The 19812-nt window shown below is 40.2% G+C and overlaps 1 protein-coding gene across 2 annotated transcripts in view; it reads right to left on the bottom strand.

Annotated features, from left to right (window-relative positions):
* The window catches only part of LOC126474952 (serine/threonine-protein kinase Nek8), a 321061-nt gene that overhangs the window by 121204 nt on the left and 180045 nt on the right, over nt 1–19812 (bottom strand). For both annotated transcript variants that reach the window (XM_050102469.1, XM_050102470.1), the window contains one exon: nt 2121–2256. In XM_050102469.1, coding sequence (XP_049958426.1) covers nt 2121–2256 — 136 coding nt within the window. The remainder of the gene's footprint in view (nt 1–2120; nt 2257–19812) is intronic.

The raw sequence follows: 19812 nt of genomic DNA, 5'->3' as shown, positions 1-19812 counted from the left end.
CTTACAAGAAGCTCACTTTTGGAAATGTGTAGTTATCAAGCCTGTGGATACGCCTGCATTCCTATTCACTACCAGTGTCACAGTAGGGTAGTACACCTAGTGTAAGTGCATCTGCCTGTATAGTGGTTATTGAACCTTGTGATTCATATAGTGTGCCTGTGCTTGTTCTTGTGTGTGTGTGTGTGTGTGTGTGTGTGTGTGTGTGTGTGTGTGTGTGTTTTGTCAGATATTCTGAGACACACAATTTATGTGCAAGTAGTGCTCAATAATGTAGATGAGTCAAATCTTATCTCTCCAGTATCTCTTGTATAACACCAGTCAAATAAAGTTTGAATTTAATTTTGGCCTTGATGGTGTTTCTTAATTGCCATTGTTGGTGTTAAGATATTTTGTGACTGTGTCTAACTGACATTGTTAGGCTGTCTGAGGGCACATGAGTCACTGATCTGTACAAGATTTATGTGCCTGTCATTTGCATGAAGTCAGTTCATGTTCAGAGGCAACTGCAGTGACTATAAATTCACACAGGACTGTGTCTACTGATGTCAATACTTTGTTCCCATGGTGTCTGTATGTCATTCCTTTTCTTTTACTTAATTACATTAATATGCTATGTCCTCTAATATATGTGCAGAAGCCCACTTGTAAGTTAATGGAAGTTAGCTGAGGCCAGGCAATGGCTGGTCATTGGCTCTGTTTAAATTTGTGTACCACTCACACCATTCTGCCTTGTATAGCAGCATGTTGTCTCATGATTGGTATTGTCAACTACAATTAAAGTGCTTACTTATCGGTTGTTGAGGGTTACATGTAATTGACCCAGTGAGTAATTTAGATTCTTCCAATATCATTATCTTGAGGATTCGTTATCTTGTTTTAAGGCTAACTAACATCATCTCAGCAGTAGGCATTCTTACTGCCAGAATTTAAACTTATGCCTTAATCAAAATCTACTCCCTGTTATTTGGTTACACCACTTCAGTAATTGATATCAAGCTATTGCTAAGGCTCCAGTGTGGAGTGGTGGTTATTGAAAAATTTTGATAGATTGCTTTTGTGATTATCTTGTATTGTACAGTTATTTTTGGCCCAACTTGGAGTCACATCTTTCATAACTAGCACTGGCTGCTACAGATATGTTATTCCATCCTATTGAAACAGTGTTATGTAATTTTCTGCATGTGACATGCATGTAAATTGTTTTAGCAAAAGAATACTTGCTTCCCTTAAGGGTGCTGCACCTCATATCCAGTTAGCGTATAATTTGGGGTTGTTTTAATTAAATGTGTTGTATTTTCTTAATCCTGGGATGACATCTACAGTATATTATATCTTTGGGTTCCATTAAGTAAATTACCATTTTTTTTTAAAGTGGTATATATCATGTACAAGCTATATTATGTCTTCTGATTATGTTAGGTAAATTTCTGTTTTCTTAAAAGTGGCATACATCACATCTAAGCCATATTATATCTTTGGATTTTCTCTAAGTAAATTTCTGTTTTCTTAAAGGTGACATGCATCATGTTTATATTATATCTTTTGTTTCAGTCTAAGTAAAGTCTTGCATTTCTCCAAGGTGACATACATCACATTTTCCTAAATTGTACCTTTTAATGCTTTTGGATTAAATGCCCATTTTATTTAAGGATACACACATCACATCTGAACTCTGGAATATTTATGTCTGCTTGTCTTTTGTGGGCTTGAAGGTCTATGGTCTGGGCCTATAGTAATTTAGCACTGTTCCCACAGGCTAGTGTGATTAATGTCTTGATGAAAGAAATTTTTTAATTGTATGATAAATATTGTTTATACTAAGTTGCTGATATTTATGGGCCAGTATCTGACCACTCCTCTCACCCACTAACCTGTGCCATATCAATGTTATTTATTTTTTCTTTGTAACAAATGGACAACTGACAATACTTCGGAAGCCTGTGTTTTCTCAAAAATCGACTCCAAAAATTTGGGCATGGCTCCTGTGGAAGTTTGACAGTTGCTCAGTCATTATCAAATATGAAGATATCAACAACTGCTTTATATGCAATGAGAACACAATAGACAAAATGCTACATTTTAACAGAAGAAGAAATGGCCAACTAAATATTGATGCAAACCGATCGTCCTCAGTTCCAATGCCGAGTCTTCCACCATCACCTCTTCCCCATGAGAATAAATCACCATCTGCACTGAGGATCACAACATGCTGAGCAGCAGAAGCTAGCATGATGACATCAACACTTAGCAGATTCTCTAAAAAAATAATGAAAAGTTTATTAGTATTTGTGGCAATAAAATATGCAACCCGCACAGCAGCAACAACAGTTATAGCCACTACAGCAGAGAACATAGTTAAATGGAAACAAAAATTTCATTTTTTACAAAGGATATACATAGAGCTTGTAAATTAGTTAAAATATTGTTGGAAATGATAACCTGTCAACGATTTTCCTTGTCCATAATGTGTTATTCAGTGCATATGCAAAACTAACTTGTTCCAATCTTATAGGCCAGTTTCAAGTGTGCTGACATGTATAAAATCAGTGAGATCACATAAACACATTCAAAGTATTGATTCTCAATATCCATCATGCCAGGTGGACATGTGAAGATGTGACAGACTGGCATATCTAATTAATATGTGACATAACAATTATTAGTATAAGTTTTTAATTAAACTTCTGATAATTTTAATTTCCCAATAGGTTGGTTAAAATATAATTTTGAATTGGTATCTTCATAAAGAGAACCATTTTACTTGGCATATCTTCATAAAGAGAACCATTTTATTTGGCAAAGTGTAGATTCCATTCATTTATTTAGTGGTCATGTTTCATTATCCAGTATGGCAGGGCAGGCCAAGGAAACAAAAGGCCAACACAGCGAGTTTGGTATCAAACACCCTTCGTCTTAAGGTCCCAGATACCAGAGAGGAGCCCTCAGGGGCTCGGCATTCAGGTGCCGGGTATGGGCTTGGTGAGCTGGGGACTGATAAGCACCGCCAGTCCCCATTCACTGTAAGCTCTGAGCATACTTCAGCGACCACTGTGCGGTGCAGCAGTGGAATGTTGTGAGTCTCGGGAAATGGGGATCTTGGCTTGACTGCCCGAATCACGAGGATGGAATAAACCTCTGTAAACAACCCCTCAATCCCAAGGTGTGCTGCACACTAATAATATGCATGGCTGTTGAGGTGGAACAGTTGTTAGCGGGCAACCTCTGGGGAACTTGCCGCACCTCAGTTGTATAAGGCTTACCTAGGCACATGGGGCTGTCTAGGTGGACTTCTAGTTCCCTAGCTGCTCGTGGGATCAAGATGGATCCTTCAAAATCCTCTTTTCTTCCTCCCAGTGGAAAGGATGGGCCGCTGGAAGGTTCTAACACCCAGTCTCGTAAGAGGGCTCGTGCAGTCAGTCCCACTGACTCCGGCACTTCTTGTTCCTCATTGTGAAATGGAAGGAGGGTAGTTTCGAGAAGGTTTCATCCTTCTATATACAAAAGGGTTTGGAGATGATCTGTGGCTCCTTAAAATTGGTGAAGCGCTTACATAATGGGGCCTTGCTAGTGGAAACTTCCACTTCCCAGCATGCAACTAACTTCCAATCTGCTAAATGCCCTGGGGAGTATGCCATAGACACTGAACTGCACAGCACCTTGAATTATAGGAAAGGTGTTGTGACATGCCGGGATCTAGTTGACATTCCCAAGGAAGAACTGCAACATGAGGAGGCTCCGGAAGGTATCGTTGATGTCCAACATATCATGAAGAGGGTTGATGGCAATCTTGTCAAATCCGACTCCTTTATTCTGACCTTCAGTAGCACGAAACTTCCTGAACATGTTAAAGCTGGCTTCCTTCGCCTTAGTGTGAGACCTTATTTCCCGAGCCCAATGCGCTGTTTTAAACGCCAGCATTTTGGGCATACCACCTTAGGGTGCAAAGGCGAAGCGACTTGTGGCAACTATGGTAAGGCTGCTCATGAAGGAGTTAGTTGCCCGTCTCCAGCCACCTGTATCAATTTCTCTGGAAACCACCCTGTATGGAGTAGGGACTGCCGAATATTTTTAGAGGAATCCAAACTCCAGGAAATAAAAAACAACCAAGCGTATCCCCTATAGTGAGGCCGAAAAGATCTACAAGTTGATGCAACCTCCCACATTTGCTACATCTTTTGCATCCGTGGTTCAGAAGCCTACTCCAAAAGTGCCTCTACACAGACAGAGGTGGTGAGTGTTGGCACTAACACCTGCAGATGTCAATGCACTTGCAACGCAGCCAGTGTTTCAGAGCCTGTTGCCCCTACTCGAATGGCAGACAAAGGTACAGTGGCAAACTTGGGCCAGCCCCTGGCACCTCCAACAGCTGAGGCTGTTCCGAAGCCCAGTACAGCCATTACCAATCCCACTTTGGCTCCCCCAAAGACCACCAAACTGCAAAAAGCTCCTATACAGCAGTAACAGTGGGTCAAATCACGTGGTAAACCATCTGACCATGCAGATGTTGTTTTATGTGAGGCTTCATTTGACTCTTCCCCAGAGAACTTGCAGGGGTTCACGACGCACGTGGAGGTACTTCGTCTACTCCCTCAGGGTAGACCTCTGTGTCTGTATCTCCAGGAGACTTATTTCCATCCATCTTACTCCCCTGAGCTACGAGGCTATACACTCCACAAAAAGGATGACCTGCGTGAAGAGAGAGCTAGAGGAGGCATAGGTATTTTCATCAGGACGGACTACCACTCCCTGCCCCTCTTGCTTACGATGAGTTTACAAGCCGTCGCTGTGTCCATGCACGTGCGTCATCCATTGACTGTGTGTTCTCTTAACTTGCCCCCACATCATGCACTTGATGAAGTGGCCCTCACCGACCTTCTTATTTGTGGTGATTTTAATGCCCACAATGTGCTTTGGGGCTCTGCAATTACCTGTCCCAGGGGTAGAGCAATTGAGAGGCTTCTCCTGTCATCATGTGCCTACTTGCGTAATGCAGGACAGAGCACTAACTTCTGCACAGTGACTGGGTCGTTCTCTGCCATTGATCTCTCGCTTTGCTCTCCAGCTCTTGCCACCAGTGCTCAATGGGAAGTGGTCGCTGACTTGCATGGCAGTGATCACTTCCCAATCTGGATTCATCTGCCAGATGGCATGGGCCCCAAAAGGAGACCACCACTATGGGTGCTCAGTGGGGCCGACTGGACACTTTATAGCCAGTTGGTCCGGTTTGAACACTGTGAGAATTTTGAGGTGTGAGTTGATCATATTACCAAAACGGTCCACCACGCCACTGCAGCATCCATTCCACAGTCCACAGGCCACCAAAAGAGACAACCTGTCCCTTGGTGCAGTGCTGAATGCCACTCTGCAATCAGGACCAGGCATGTGGCTCTGCGTAGGTTCCGGGGTCAGCCAACTGCTGAGAATCTTGCAGCCTTTTGGGTGGCGGGGGAAAAATGTCACCGCATTATTCGAGAGAGCAAGAAGAAGTCGTGGCAACAGTTCCTGAACACCATTAATCATTCCACCAAAAGTTCCATTGTGTGGGAGACCATCAGGAGAATTTATAGGAGAGGAGGGAGGTGCCCCATGGCTTCTGTAATGAATAACGGCACTCTCCATATGGATCCGCAAGACATTGCCCAGACTATGGCAGAGTAGTTTACCATGGTTACTGCAACAACCAGTCAGGATCCGTGTTTCCAGTGCCATAGAGCGGTTGCTGAGAGGTCCACCTCTAATGAAGTTTACAACTGCCCATTCTCTATGTGGGAGCTGGAGTCTGCATTGTCTGCAGCTCATGACACATCCCCTGGTCATGACAGGATCCATTACAGTATGCTACGGCATCTCACAAGGCACAACAAAGAAATCCTCCTCACACTTTTTAACGCCATTTGGGCGTCAGGTCACTTTCCTGACTCATGGCGTGAGGCAGTTTTAATTCCTTTTTTAAGACCTGGGAAAGACCGCACGAGCCCGAGTAGCTACCGTAGTGTTGCCCTCACAAGTTGCATGGGAAAGACCTTGGAGCAGATGGTCAACCGCCACCTTGTCTGGATGTTAGAATCCCAGCAACTCCTTAGTCACTTTCAGTGTGGGTTCAGGAGGTTTCATTCCACCTTCGATAACCTCGCCCTCCTGGAGGCGGCTATACAACAAGCTTTCCTATGCTGTCATCACTTTCTAGGTGTATTTTTTGACATCGAGAAGGCCTACAATACCACTTGGAGGCATCTCACCCTGGAGCAGCTTCACGAATAGGATTTTTGTGGTTGTCTTTCTCTTTTTATTCAGTCTTTCCTCTTGCCACAATATTTTAGATACCGAATTGGTGACGTCCTGTCTGACCGCTTTGAGCAGGAGAACAGTGTCTCTCAGGGTAGCGTTTTAAGTGTGACTCTCTTTTCCATAGCTATTAATAACATTACCTCTATAGTGAAAAGTCCTGTCCAGTATTCCTTGTTTGTGGTTGATTTCTCTTTGTTTTGCTCTTCTTCAAGCCTTGCAATGACAACGCGTCAGTTGCAACTTACTCTTAGACGTTTGGATGATTGGACACAGAAGAGTGGTTTCAAGTGTTCCACCGAGAAGTCCGTATGTGTTCTTTTTCACCATTCTCGTTCAAATTTAACCTTTCCTGCATTGAGGATGAGGGACACTGTCCTTACTTTTAAAGACACGGTGAGATTTCTGGGGCTCATTTTTAACTTGAAGCTTACGTGGTTACCTCCTCTTTAAGACCTGAAATGACGGTCACTTAAGGCTTTAAGTATTTTAAAATGTCTTAGCCACAGTACATGGGGAGCCGACAGGACTTGTCTGCTCCAGTTTTACAGGGCATTTGTGTGATCTCGGCTCGATTATGGGTGCATGGTGTATGGGTCTGCGAGGCCTTCTTACTTAAAGATGTTGGGCTTCAGTTGACCACTGGGGCATTCAGAACTAGCCTCTGTGCAGAGGCTGGTGAACTGCCACTTCATATGCGGCGGCGGCTACTTACGGTGCATCAGGCGTATAAAACTTTGTCCACACCATACACACCTGCATACCATACCGTTGCTCAGCTTCCTCTGGCACAGCTATTTCATAACCGGCAACAAGCGATGCGGCCCTATGGGATTCGCGCACAGGATTGCCTCTCCTGCTCCATGTGATCCTGAAGGCACTGGAGCAGATGAATCGTGTTTGGGGCAATCGATTTCTCCTCTGCTCCGATTCTCTTAGTGCCTTACAATCATTGCAGAATCTGTACCCAACTGAGGAGATGGTCCAGCTGATATATGACCAACTGTACTTGCTCCAATGGCAGGGTAAGGAGGTGTCCTTCTGCTGGGTGCCTGGTCATGTAGGTATATGGGGCAATGAACAGGCCGATTGGGCTGCCAAGGAGGCTTGCAGAGAGCAGGATGTGATCCAGTGTCCTATTCCCTTGCAGTATGTCATTTCTGCACTCCACAAGAAGTGCATGGAGTTGTGGGAGGAAGAATGGCTGGTGGTGACGGCCAATAAATTGCGGTTGGTGAAGACAACAACTCGGCCATGGTGTTCCTCCTGCTGGTTGCTCAGGTGGGAGGAAGTGACCCTCACGCGCCTTTAGATTGGGCATTGTCCTCTCACATATAGCTTTCTATTACGGGGGGAGCATCCCCGTTTTGTGATGTTTGTGGTGTGCACATCTCTGTCTGGCACATTTTAATAGACTGCATTTTATACTGTGATGCAAGGGCAGAAGCACAAGTTGCTGGGGATCTGCCCTGTGTTTTAGCTAATGATGAGACGTGTGTGTCTAGGGTTTTAAAGATTTGCGATGTGTCTGGACTCTGGCCTGAACTTTTAGGCTCGAGGTTTTAGTGTATTGCAAAGTGGCTGGCTCCTCCCATTTTGCTTGCGGTCAGCCAGCTACTTCCATATGCTACATTGGCTTAGCTCCCTCTACCACTTTTTTCTTGTGTTGTCCATGTTTTACTGCTGACTGTATGCTTCGTCCCATGTTTTGGTGTGGGTAGGCACATATTTTTCCAACCTTGTTACCTGTGTTTTACGTTCTGTTTTATCTTACTGTTCTGAGTATTTTCTTGACACCCATGTCAATCTGTTACTGAGGGGGCGCTGAAGACCTAGCCGTCGTGTGCCCATACAAGCCTCTCCATCCATCCATCCATTCATCCATCCATCCATCTATCCATCCATCCACCAGAGAGGAATATATTGCAGATTTTCTATGCCTGTACATACCTTGGGAAGGATGAGACGATCATGTATCTTGAAATAATACCATGTTGTTATTGTGGTCTTCAGTCCAAAGACTGGTTTGACACAGCTCGCCATGTTACTTTATCCTGTGCAAGCCTCTTTATCTCCGAGTAACTGCTGCAAACTAAATTTTTCTGGCTCCGCTTATTGTATTCATCTCCTTGTCTCCCTCTATGATTTTTACCCCCTCCACACCTCCCTCCAATTCTAATCTGGTGATCCCTCAAAGTCTCAGAATGTGTCCAGTCAACTGATCCCTTCTTTTGATCAAGCTGTGCCACAAGTTTCTTGTCTCCCCAATTCTGTTCAGTACTTCCTCATTAGTTATGTGATTGACCCATCTAATCTTCAGCATTCTTCTGTAGTGTCACATTTTGAAAGCCTCTATTCTATTTTTATATAAACTGTTTATCGTCCATGTTTCACTTCTATACAGTGCTACACTCCAGATGAATACCTTCAGAAAAGACTTCCTAATACATAAATCTATACTTTGATGTTAACAGATTTCTCTTCCTCAGAAATGCTTGTCTTACCATAGCCAACCTACATTTTATATCATCTCTACTTCAGCCACCATCAGTTATTTTGCTTCCCAAACAGCAAAACTTATCTACTATGTCAAGAGACTTGTTTCCTCATCTGATTCCCTTAGCATCACCTGATTTAATTTGACTACATTCCATTATCCTTGTTCCACTTCTGTTGCTGTTCATCTTATATCCTCCTTTCAAAACACTGTCAATTCCATCCAACTGCTCTTCCAAATCCTTTTCTGTCTCTGACAGAATTGTCATGTCACTGAGAAACCTCAAAGTTTTTATTTCTTCTCCCTGAACTTTAATTCCTTCTCCAAATTTTTCTTTGGTCTTCTTTACTACTTGCTCAGTATATAAACTGAATAACATCACAGATAGACTAAAATCCTATCTCACTCCCTTCTCAACCACTGCTTCCCTTTCACACCCCTTGACTCTTATTACTGCCCTCTCATTCCTGTACAAGTTGTAAATAGCCTTTTTCTCCCTGTATTTTACTGATGCTACCTTCAGGATTTCAAAGGAATATTCCACTCAACATTGTCAAAAGCTTTCTCTAAGTCTACAAATGCTAGAAATGTAGGTTTGCTTTCCTTAAGATATCTTCTAAGATAAGTCAGAGGGTTGATGTTGCCTTGTGTGTTTCTGTATTTCTCCAGAATCAAAACTGATCTTCCCAAAGGTCTGCTTGTACCAGTTTTTCCATTCTTCTGTAAAGAATTTGTGTTAGTATCTTGCAACCATGACTTATTAAACTGATAGTTTTGTAATTTTCACACATGTGAGCAACAGCTTTCTTTGGAACTGGAATTACCACATTCTTCTTGAAGTTTGAGGTATTTCACCTGTCTCATACATCTTGTGCACCAGATGGAAGAGTTTTGTTATGGCTTGCTCTCCAAAGGCTATCAGTAGTTCTGATGGAATGTCGTCTCCTCCAGGGGCCTTGTTTAAACCTAGATCATTCAGAGCTTTGTTAAATTATTCTCACAGTATCATATCTCCCATCTCATCTTTATCTGTGTCTACTTCCCTTTCTATAATACTGCTTTCAAGATCATCTCCCTTGTAAAGGCCCTCTATATTCTCCTTCCACCTTTCAGCTTCCCCTTCTTTGCTTAGTACTGGTTTTCCATCTGAACTCTTGATATTCATACAACTGCTTCTCTTTTCCCCAAAGGCCTCTTAAATTTTCCTATGGGTGGTATCTACCTATTCCTTAGTGAAATATGCTTCTAAATCCTTACATTTGTCCTCTAGCCATTTCCGCTTTGCAATTTTGCACTTCCTGTCAATTTCATTTATTAAATGTTGCAGTCCCTTTCGCCTTCTTCATTTGTTATGTTTTTATATCTTCTCCTTTCATCAGTCAAATTCAGTATCTCTTGTGTTACCCAAGGATTTCTGCTAGACCATGTCTTTTTCCCTATTTGATCTTCTGCTGCCTTCACTATTTCATCTATTAACGCTATCCATTTGTCTTCTACTGCATTCCTTTTCCCTATTCTAGTCAGCCATTACCTGATGCTCTTCCTGAAGCTCTCAGCAACCTCTGGTTCTTTCAACTTATTTTTCCTACTTTTTACCAGTTTATTCAATTTGAATCTACAGTCATAACCAATAAATTGTGTTCAAGTCCACATCTGCCCCTGGATGTCTCATAGTTTAACACCTGGTTCCTAAATCTCTGTCCGTTGATTGTATAATCAATCTGAAACTTTCTGGTGTCTCCAGGTCTGTTACGAGTATACAGCCTTCTTTTATAATTCTTAAACCAAGTGTTAGTCGTGATTAAATTGCACCCTGTTAAGATCTCTTTCATTCCTTTTCCCTATGTCATATTCAACTACTATTTTTCCTTCTCTTCCTTTCCTTATTATCGAATTCTGGTCCCTATACAATTAAATTTTCATTTTCTTTAACTATCTGAATAATTTCTTTTACCTCATCATACATTTCATCAGTCTCTTTGTCATCTGTGGGGCTAGTTGGCATGTAAACTTTTACTACTGTGGTAGGCATGGGCTTTGTGTCTATCTTGGCTATGATAATGTAGTCACTACATTCCATATATTGTTCATAGTAGCTTAGCGCATTCCTATTTTCTTATTCGTTATTAAACTCACACCTGCATTACCCCTATTTGACTTCGTATCTATAACCCTGTATTCACCTGACAAAGTCCTGTTCTTCCTGCCACCAAACTTCACTAGTTCCCACAATATCTAACTTCAACCTATCCATTTCCCTTTTTAAATTTTTTAACATACCTGCCTGTTTAAGGGATCTAACATTCTATACTTTGACCATAGAATCCCAGTTTTGTTTTACCTGATGATGACATCCTCCTGAATAGTCTCCACTCAGAGATTTGAATGGGGGATTGTTTTACCTCTGGAATGTTTTATACAAGAGGATGCCATCCTCATTTAACCATACTGTAGAGCTGCATGTCCTTGGGAAATATTATGGCTGTAGTTATCCATTGCTTTCAGCCTTGTGCAGCACCAGCAATATCACATATTTCTCCTAATTACAGTACGACTGTCATTGAGAATGATGTATTTTTTGGTTTACTAAAGACTTCTACCCCATGTACCTCTACTTGGATACAGAACTGAATGATAATATGAAATAGTAGAGAATGTGAAATGTGTCAAAAAGCCAGGGAGGCTATAGATGCCCCTATCCTGACAGACATGGGGAGAATGATCCTGAGGGTCGCACACACACACATATCCATCCACACATATACAGACACAAGCAGACATATTTAAAGACAAAGAGTTTGTCTTTAAATATGTCTGCTTTTGTCTGTATATGTGTGGATGGATATGTGTGTGTGCGAGTTTATACCCGTCCTTTTTTCCCCCTGAGGTAAGTCTTTCCACTCCCGAGATTGGAAGGACTCCTTACCCTCTCCCTTAAAACCCACTTCCTTTCGTCTTTCCCTCTCCTTCCCTCTTTCCTGATGGGGCAACAGTTTGTTGCGAAAGCTTGAATTTTGTGTGTATGTTTGTGTTTGTTTGTGTGTCTGTCGACCTGCCAGCACTTTCATTTGGTAAGTCACATCATCTTTGTTTTTAGATATATTTTTCCTACGTGGAATGTTTCCCTCTATTATATATATATAAATAAATTAAAAGCACCATCTGGACTGTACCAAACATCTTCAAAATATCATCTAGTACACCTTTTTCCATAAAAAGTTTCAACATCAGTTTGACCACTTCCAAATACTTTGATGTGCACATTATTCTATATATATCTAAAAACAAAGATGATGAGACTTACCAAACAAATATTCATATCATTATTCTCTCTCTCTCTCTCTCTCTCTCTCTCTCTCTCTCTATATATATATATATATATATATATATATATATATATATATATATATATGTATATATATATATATATATATAATGGAAGGAAACATTCCACGTGGGAAAAATTATATATAAAAAACAAAGATGAGGTGACTTACCGAACAAAAGCGCTGGCAGGTCGATAGACACACAAACAAACACAAACATACACACAAAATTCAAGCTTTCGCAACAAACTGTTGCCTCATCAGGAAAGAGGGAAGGAGAGGGGAAGACGAAAGGAAGTGGGTTTTAAGGGAGAGGGTAAGGAGTCATTCCAATCCCGGGAGCGGAAAGACTTACCTTAGGGGGAAAAAAGGACAGGTATACACTCGCACACACGCACATATCCATCCACACATACAGACACCATGGTGTTGTGAGGGTGACATGGTATTAGAAGGTGGAAAGTGTAACATGAAGTGAAATGAAAATGAAAATAAAAATATATGGGGAGAGATAAAGGTGAACCGGAAAGAAACTGGAGATCTGGAATGAAAAAAGGCGAAAAGGTGTTGGTTACAGCTGGGCTATGTTGGGTTGGTAGACAACGATGTGCATAAAGGTTAGTTGGTTGTGTTGCCGCCAAAACACGTTAAAGGACGGAGAAATTCGGGAAAATTTAGAAAAAACTGCGTGTAGTATATTAAAAGGAGTGGTATTGTGGTGGCAGATTATGAAAATGAGGCTAACAATTGTCTGACGAAGAAATAATGGCGTTTATAGAGAGAGAGAGAGAGAGAGAGAGAGAGTGATCTCTCAAAGGCTTTTGATTGTGTAAATCATGAAATTCTGCTAGACAAGCTCAAATATTGTGGCATGAGTGGGACAGTGCACAAATGGTTTAATTCGTACCTAACTGGAAGAGTGCAGAAAGTTGAAATAAGTAGTTCTCGTAACATGCAAAGATCAGCACATTCCTCAAACTGGGGAACTATCAAGAATGGGGTTCCACAAGGGTCAGTCTTGGGTCCTTTGTTGTTCTTATTATATATTAATGACTTGCCATTCTATATTCATGAAGAGGCAAAGTTAGTTCTCTTTGCTGATGATACAAGTATAGTAATCACACCTGAGAAACAAGAATTAACTGATGAAATTGTCAATACTGTCTTTCAGAAAATTACTAAGTGGTTCCTTGTAAACGGACTCGCACTGAATTTTGATAAGACACAGTACATACAGTTCCGTACAGTGAATGGTATGACGCCATTAATAAATATAGACCTTAATCAGAAACATATAGCTAAGGTAGAATATTCCAAATTTTTAGGTATGTCCATTGATGAGAGATTAAATTGGAAGAAACACATTGATGATCTGCTGAAACGTTTGAGTTCAGCTACTTATGCAATAAGGGTCATTGCAAATTTTGGTGATAAACATCTTAGTAAATTAGCTTACTATGCCTATTTTCACTCATTGCTTTCATATGGCATCATATTTTGGGGTAATTCATCACTGAGGAATAAAGTATTTATTGCACAAAAGCATGTAATCAGAATAATAGCTGGAGTCCACCCAAGATCATCCTGCAGACATTTATTTAAGGATCTAGGGATATTCACAGTAGCTTCTCAGTATATATACTCTCTTATGAAATTTGTTATTAACAACCAAACCCAATTCAAAAGTAATAGCAGTGTGCATAACTACAATACTAGGAGAAAGGACGACCTTCACTATTCAAGATTAAATCTAACTTTGGCACAGAAAGGGGTGAATTATACTGGCACTAAAGTATTTGGTCACTTACCAAATAGTATCAAAAGTCTGACAGATAACCAACAAGTATTTAAGAAGAAATTAAAAGAATTTCTGAATGACAACTCCTTCTACTCCATAGAGGAATTTTTAGATATAAATTAAGAAAAAAAAAATATTTAAAAAAAAATAAAGAAAAACAAAAAAACACAAAAAATAAAGTTGTTATATTAACTTAAGTATGTTGTTAAATTAACCTAATTATGTCATGTATTGGAAAATTCGACTCGTTCCACATCATTACGAAATATCGTATTCATGATCCATGGAACTAGTATTAATCTAATCTAATCTAATCTAATCTAATCTAGAGAATAATGATATGAATATTTGTTTGGTAAGTCTCATCATCTTTGTTTTTAGATATATATAGAATAATGTGCACATCAAAGTATTTGGAAGTGGTCAAACTGATGTTGAAACTTTTTATGGAAAAAGGTGTACTAGATGATATTTTGAAGATGTTTGGTACAGTCCAAATGGTGCTTTTAATTCATTCTCTGTTAGAAAGACTGGAGAAAAAGGTATTCACCAAAGTATCAAAAACAATGGTAAAATATTTTTGTTTTACAGAGACAGCATACCAGTGATGATTCTTCAGTTTCTCCCAGTGTATTTGTTCATTGAACAGTCAACAGGTGTACTGCTAGTTTGTAGTGTCCAACGGGTACATTATTTTGGTGATCAGATTTGTCACCATAATCAGGTGTGATGACAAACTGAGCTCCTGAGGGTAAGCCTCTGACTAATATCCCCTGTCCTCACAACCTGCTCCCTCCACAGTCTACCCCCACGTGTCAGCAGTTGCAGAGGATCTAGAGCCAATGTCTGTGATAGCAATGATGTAAGTTCTCTGTCCGCCATGGTTGCCAGATCACTTTGTTCACTGAGAGTCTTCTTAATTAAACTCAGTCCTGGTTCCCAAGCCTTACTAAGACTACAACTGCAATGTCAGTTGATGAGATTGTCCCTGGTGCAACTTTCTATGGCCTCTCTAACTATGTTGTTCCATTATTTGGAAGTCTGTGCCAAGATCGTGGTACACTTGTACTCCATTGCATGCTCTGCAACTGCTAACTTGTTGGGATACATCAATCGAGTGTATCTTTGGTGTTCTCATCAATGATTTTCAATGGTGCATGCTATCTGTCCAATATATGTCTTCCCAGAATGATGCCAGCCTTCTGCAAACGTAGATCATCTTCAACTCTTGCCAATAATGCTTATGTATTATTGGATGGGTGAAAGACAGTTCTTACTTGATACTTCTTTGATATGCATCCAATTTTTCCTGATAGTGCACCAGCATATTGTATAAAGGCAGTGGCTGCCTCTTCCTTCATGACTTCTTCCATCCCCACTGGTTGTACTGTTGTTGGGTGGAGAGTGAACCATTGTGGGTATCTGATTTCTCAGAATACAGTTCTGAGGAGTTCCAGCTTCTGGGGCAGACTCTCTGTATCTGAAATGGTGCGCACCTTGTGTACTAGTGTTTTGAGTACCCCAGTCCTCTGCAAAGGCTGGTGGCAGCTGTCTGCATGCAAATACAGGTCAGTGCATGTTTTCTTTTGATACACACTGTGTCCCAGGATGCCATCAGATCTTTTGTTGACCATGATTTCCAGTAATGGTAATCTTCCTCCTGCTTTGTTCTCCATTGTGAATTTGATGTTGGGATGTATGGAGTTCAAATATGAAAGGATGTCAAGGAGTTTGTCCCTTCCATAGGGTCAGATTGCAAATGTTTCATCTGCATAATGGGAAAAAAAAAATTTTGCAGTGTTGGTGATTAATCGAGAAAAGTCTTTTGTTGTAAAAGGAGCTACTGATACTCTTCAAATACGGCATGAAAGATTTGGGCACCAGAGTAAACCACATTATTATCATTCTTGGTAGCACATGATTTTCATGTAAAGGTTGGTGGTGAATTTTTTGAAGCTAATTTTTGGTAATTGAGTCAGTAAATCAACTACCGCAGGAGAATTAATCTTCACCATTGTCTGTGGAATGATAGAAGAAAATGATTTATCTGGCTATTGGTATTTTCTCATTTTTAAGGATGATTTTTCTTTTGATACAGCGGAAAGATCATGTTCTAACTTGAAACTAATGAAAATGTTTCTTAGAAACTCATTGTCCAAGTCCAAAGTGCATGCTTTAGCAGTTTTGTACATGAAACTTGTCATTCTTTTAACTTGGATGGCGTTACTGAAAAATTTTTGAGTGATAAGTGTAGGAGAATTTGAAAGACATATTTGCTTTAGCATTTAGCATCACTTTACAAAATTGAGGGTATTGTTTGTTCTACAAGGAGTGCTCCTGATGGTGGTTTTATTTCATTTGTAACTTGAATTATAGTGTGTGGATATCTACTGTTTTCATATTTGTTCTGTAAAGGTTTAATACAATGGCAGTTAGAAAAGTTCTTGGAGTCACTACGAGAGGTCAGCGCTAGCACAATGAGTTATTCACGTGATATTCAATGGACTATTGCCTGTAAACACGTGCCCCATCAGTGCTCTTGGAAGAGAGCTGTGGCAGCTGTTGTTCCCGTGTACTGATTTGTGAAGATGGAAAAAAAAATCAAGATCTGAGCAGTGATTAAGTACTTTGTAAAGAAAGGTGTGAAAGCAAAGGACATTAATGCCGATTTACAGAATACACCGGGGGACTCTGCTCCTTCATATTCAACTGTTGCCAAGTGGACAAACGAATTTAAATTTAGTTGGGAGAGCTTGGATGATGATTCACGCAATGGTCAGCCAAGATGTGTCACTACTCCGGAAATCATTGCAAAAGTGCACAAAATGGTCATGGAGGGTTGCCGATTGCAAGTGCATGAAATTGCCCATGCTTGCCAGATGTCATCTAAAAGGGTATATCACATTTTAACTGAAGAATTAGAAATGAAAAAATTATCTGCAAAATAGGTGCCATGACTCTTAATGCTGGATCAAAATCGTGCGCCACCGTCATGGCAAAATTACATGAACTAAGGTATGAATTGTTGCCACACCCACCGTATTCACTTGATATGCCTCTGTCAGACTTCCATCTCTTCCCAAAACTGAAAATTTTTGTTGGTGGATGAAGATTCACTTCAAATAAAGAATTGATAGCCGGAGTTGGCAACTATTTTGCAGGCCTGCAGGAAACTCATTTTTGAGATGGGATCAAGGTACTGGAACATCATTGGACCAACTGCATTAATCTACAAGGAGACTACCTTCAAAAGTAAAAAAAATGTTTCAGTGATGTAAGTACTTTTTCTCTACTCTGTTCCAAGAACTTTTCAAACCACCCTCATAGTAAACAAAGTTCCCCAAAATTTATTTGTGGGGGGGACTGGGGGTTGGGGGGTGGGGGGTATTAGGGTAAAACCTTACTTATTCCACTGCTCCCAGAGTAACCTAAAGTGGAATGACAATATAACACCAACTATAGGAAAAGTAGGTGCCAGCCTGAGGGTCATTGGGGAAATCTTAAGCAAATGCAGTTCATCCACAAAAGAAGCTGCTTAGGAAATACTTGTTCAACTGATTCTTGAGTATTCTTCATTGGCCATTGACCCTCACCAAGAGCAATTAACTGAAGAGATACCGAAAGGCCATTGTCATGGGATCATTTAGTTACTGCAAGAGTGTTACAGACATGCTCACCAAACTCCCAGTGGCAGGTGCTACAAGAGGGGTGTTATGCATCATGGAGAGGTTTACTCTTGAAATTTCAAGACTGTATGTCCAAAAAGAGTCAGGCATTGTATTATAACTTTCTTCCATATGTGTCTGGTGGAGTGGTTACAATGAGAAAAATCAGAGAAAATTAGAGCTCATCAACAGTCATTCTTCTCAGGTACATTTTAATAATGAAACAGAGAAGGGAGAAAACAAGTGGTACTGGAAATACCCTCTGTCACACACCGCAAGGATGCTTGAAGAGTGTAGATGTAGATGTAGATATAGATATACAGAATGTGTTTAGTTTACAGCACTCATGTGGTCTCAAAATAAATTGTCTGCTCTGTTTCTATTTTTTTCGTTCTCCGCCTCACACTTCTTTTGAGTGTGTCAGTTCAATGAACCCACAATTGTGAAAACAGTTTGATCCTTATTTTAAGACAGTGTGGGAGCATATCTCTACTGCCAGTCAATAACAAAATTTTTTCACTTGTTGGTTACAACCTTCTTCCCAAGAGATCACAGTTACATACAGCAATTGCAGCAGCAGCAGTAGTAGTGGTGGTAGTAGTTCTATTCATCTATGGATCACTTTTACAAAGTATATTGGACACATGGTATTACAATTAAAGAACATAAAAAATAAGATTATTTGTACAGTCATTTATATACTTATAGTTCTAGTTAGACAAAGAAGGGGCAAGTAGTTCGCCAGGTCCTTATAATACGAATCATTCTGGCATTTCTCAAACAATGGAAAATCCAGTATGGAATGTAACATTACTATGAAAAGGAAAGTTGCTACTCACCACATAGCAGAGATGCTGAGTTGCAGATGGGCACAACAAAAAGACTCTCACAATTAAAGTTTTCGGCCATTAAGGACTTTGTCAACAATAGACAACAAACACACAAAAACACCCACCCACACAACACACACACACACACACACACACACACACACACACACACAAAATCAGGCAAATGCAACTTGCACGCACAGCGTTTGCTCGCGCGCGCGTGCACGCGCATGTGTGTGTGTGTGTGTGTGTCTCTCTGTGTGTGTGTGTGTGTGTGTGTGTGTGTGTGTGTGTGTGTGTGTTGTCTATTGTTGACAAAGGCGTTAATGGCTGAAAGCTAATTGTGAGAGTCTTTTTGTTGTGCCTACCTGCAACTCAGCATCACTGCTATATGGTGAGTAGCAACTTTCCTTTTCATTATAATGTTCCATTCTGGCATTTGCTTGAAATAATTTAGGGAAGCCACAGAAGATCTAAATCAGGATGGCCAGATGGAGATATGAGTCTCTATCCTCCCATACAAGGCCAGTCTGTTTAAAACAGCACAATCTCAGTTGGTTTATCATTAGTGTGCAGTACTGTCCTGCTAAGAAATTATTTAATAATGAAAAAGGCTAGTGCTACACTATTCCTTCAGTGTTACACTATTCATTCATTACTCACTCTAGTCATACCAAATCCCACACACATCATTCCATAACGTAACACTATACATGCTATTAGCTGACATCATGACCATAATGAAAATTTTTTTTCCATTTTGTGTATCACAACTTCCCATTTACTAGCCTTGAAAACTGAGTCAGCATTCCTCTGTAATGAGTGAGATGTTGAGCACAGAAAGAGAAGAAGATGCTAGTACTATATTTGCAGGGTTTTGAGAATAAGGTTGAAAATTTGTGAAAGTGTAATGATAGATGTTTTATTATTATTATTTAGTTATATTACTTTTTTTACCAAACCACTAATCTATTTTTTCTAAATAATCCTTCACTGTAATGAATGTATTGCCCAAAAGGTACTTTTGAACTGCATTTTTAAATAGGTTTCTTTAGTAATTTCTTTCATTACTTTGGGTGACGTATTCAGTAGTTTTATTTTTTGCTAGAAATTGGTGTTCTGAGTTTTAAATTTATAGTGGTGAATGTAAGTTCAGTCTAGATCTTGTTCCATGCCTATAGACAGAGCTGTCTGAGTAGCAATGCTCAATGCTACAGTATTTTTTATGTATTCATATGAAGTGGTTAACATCCCCTGTCTTTTGAATAGATTCTTACAGTGAGCTCAATTACTATTTGTGGTCATTATAATTATTCCCATCTTCTGTAGTTTGAAAACTAGGTTCACACGTTTTGCCTTTGTTCCCATAAAAGAATTCCACAACTCAGAGTGAATTGTAGATGTGAATAAT

The sequence above is a fragment of the Schistocerca serialis genome, chromosome 4, assembly GCF_023864345.2.
Source record: "Schistocerca serialis cubense isolate TAMUIC-IGC-003099 chromosome 4, iqSchSeri2.2, whole genome shotgun sequence".
In the NCBI taxonomy this organism is placed as follows: Eukaryota; Metazoa; Arthropoda; class Insecta; order Orthoptera; family Acrididae; genus Schistocerca; species Schistocerca serialis.
Note: the sequence above shows the minus strand (reverse complement) of the source record. Positions and strands in the feature narration are given on the sequence as shown.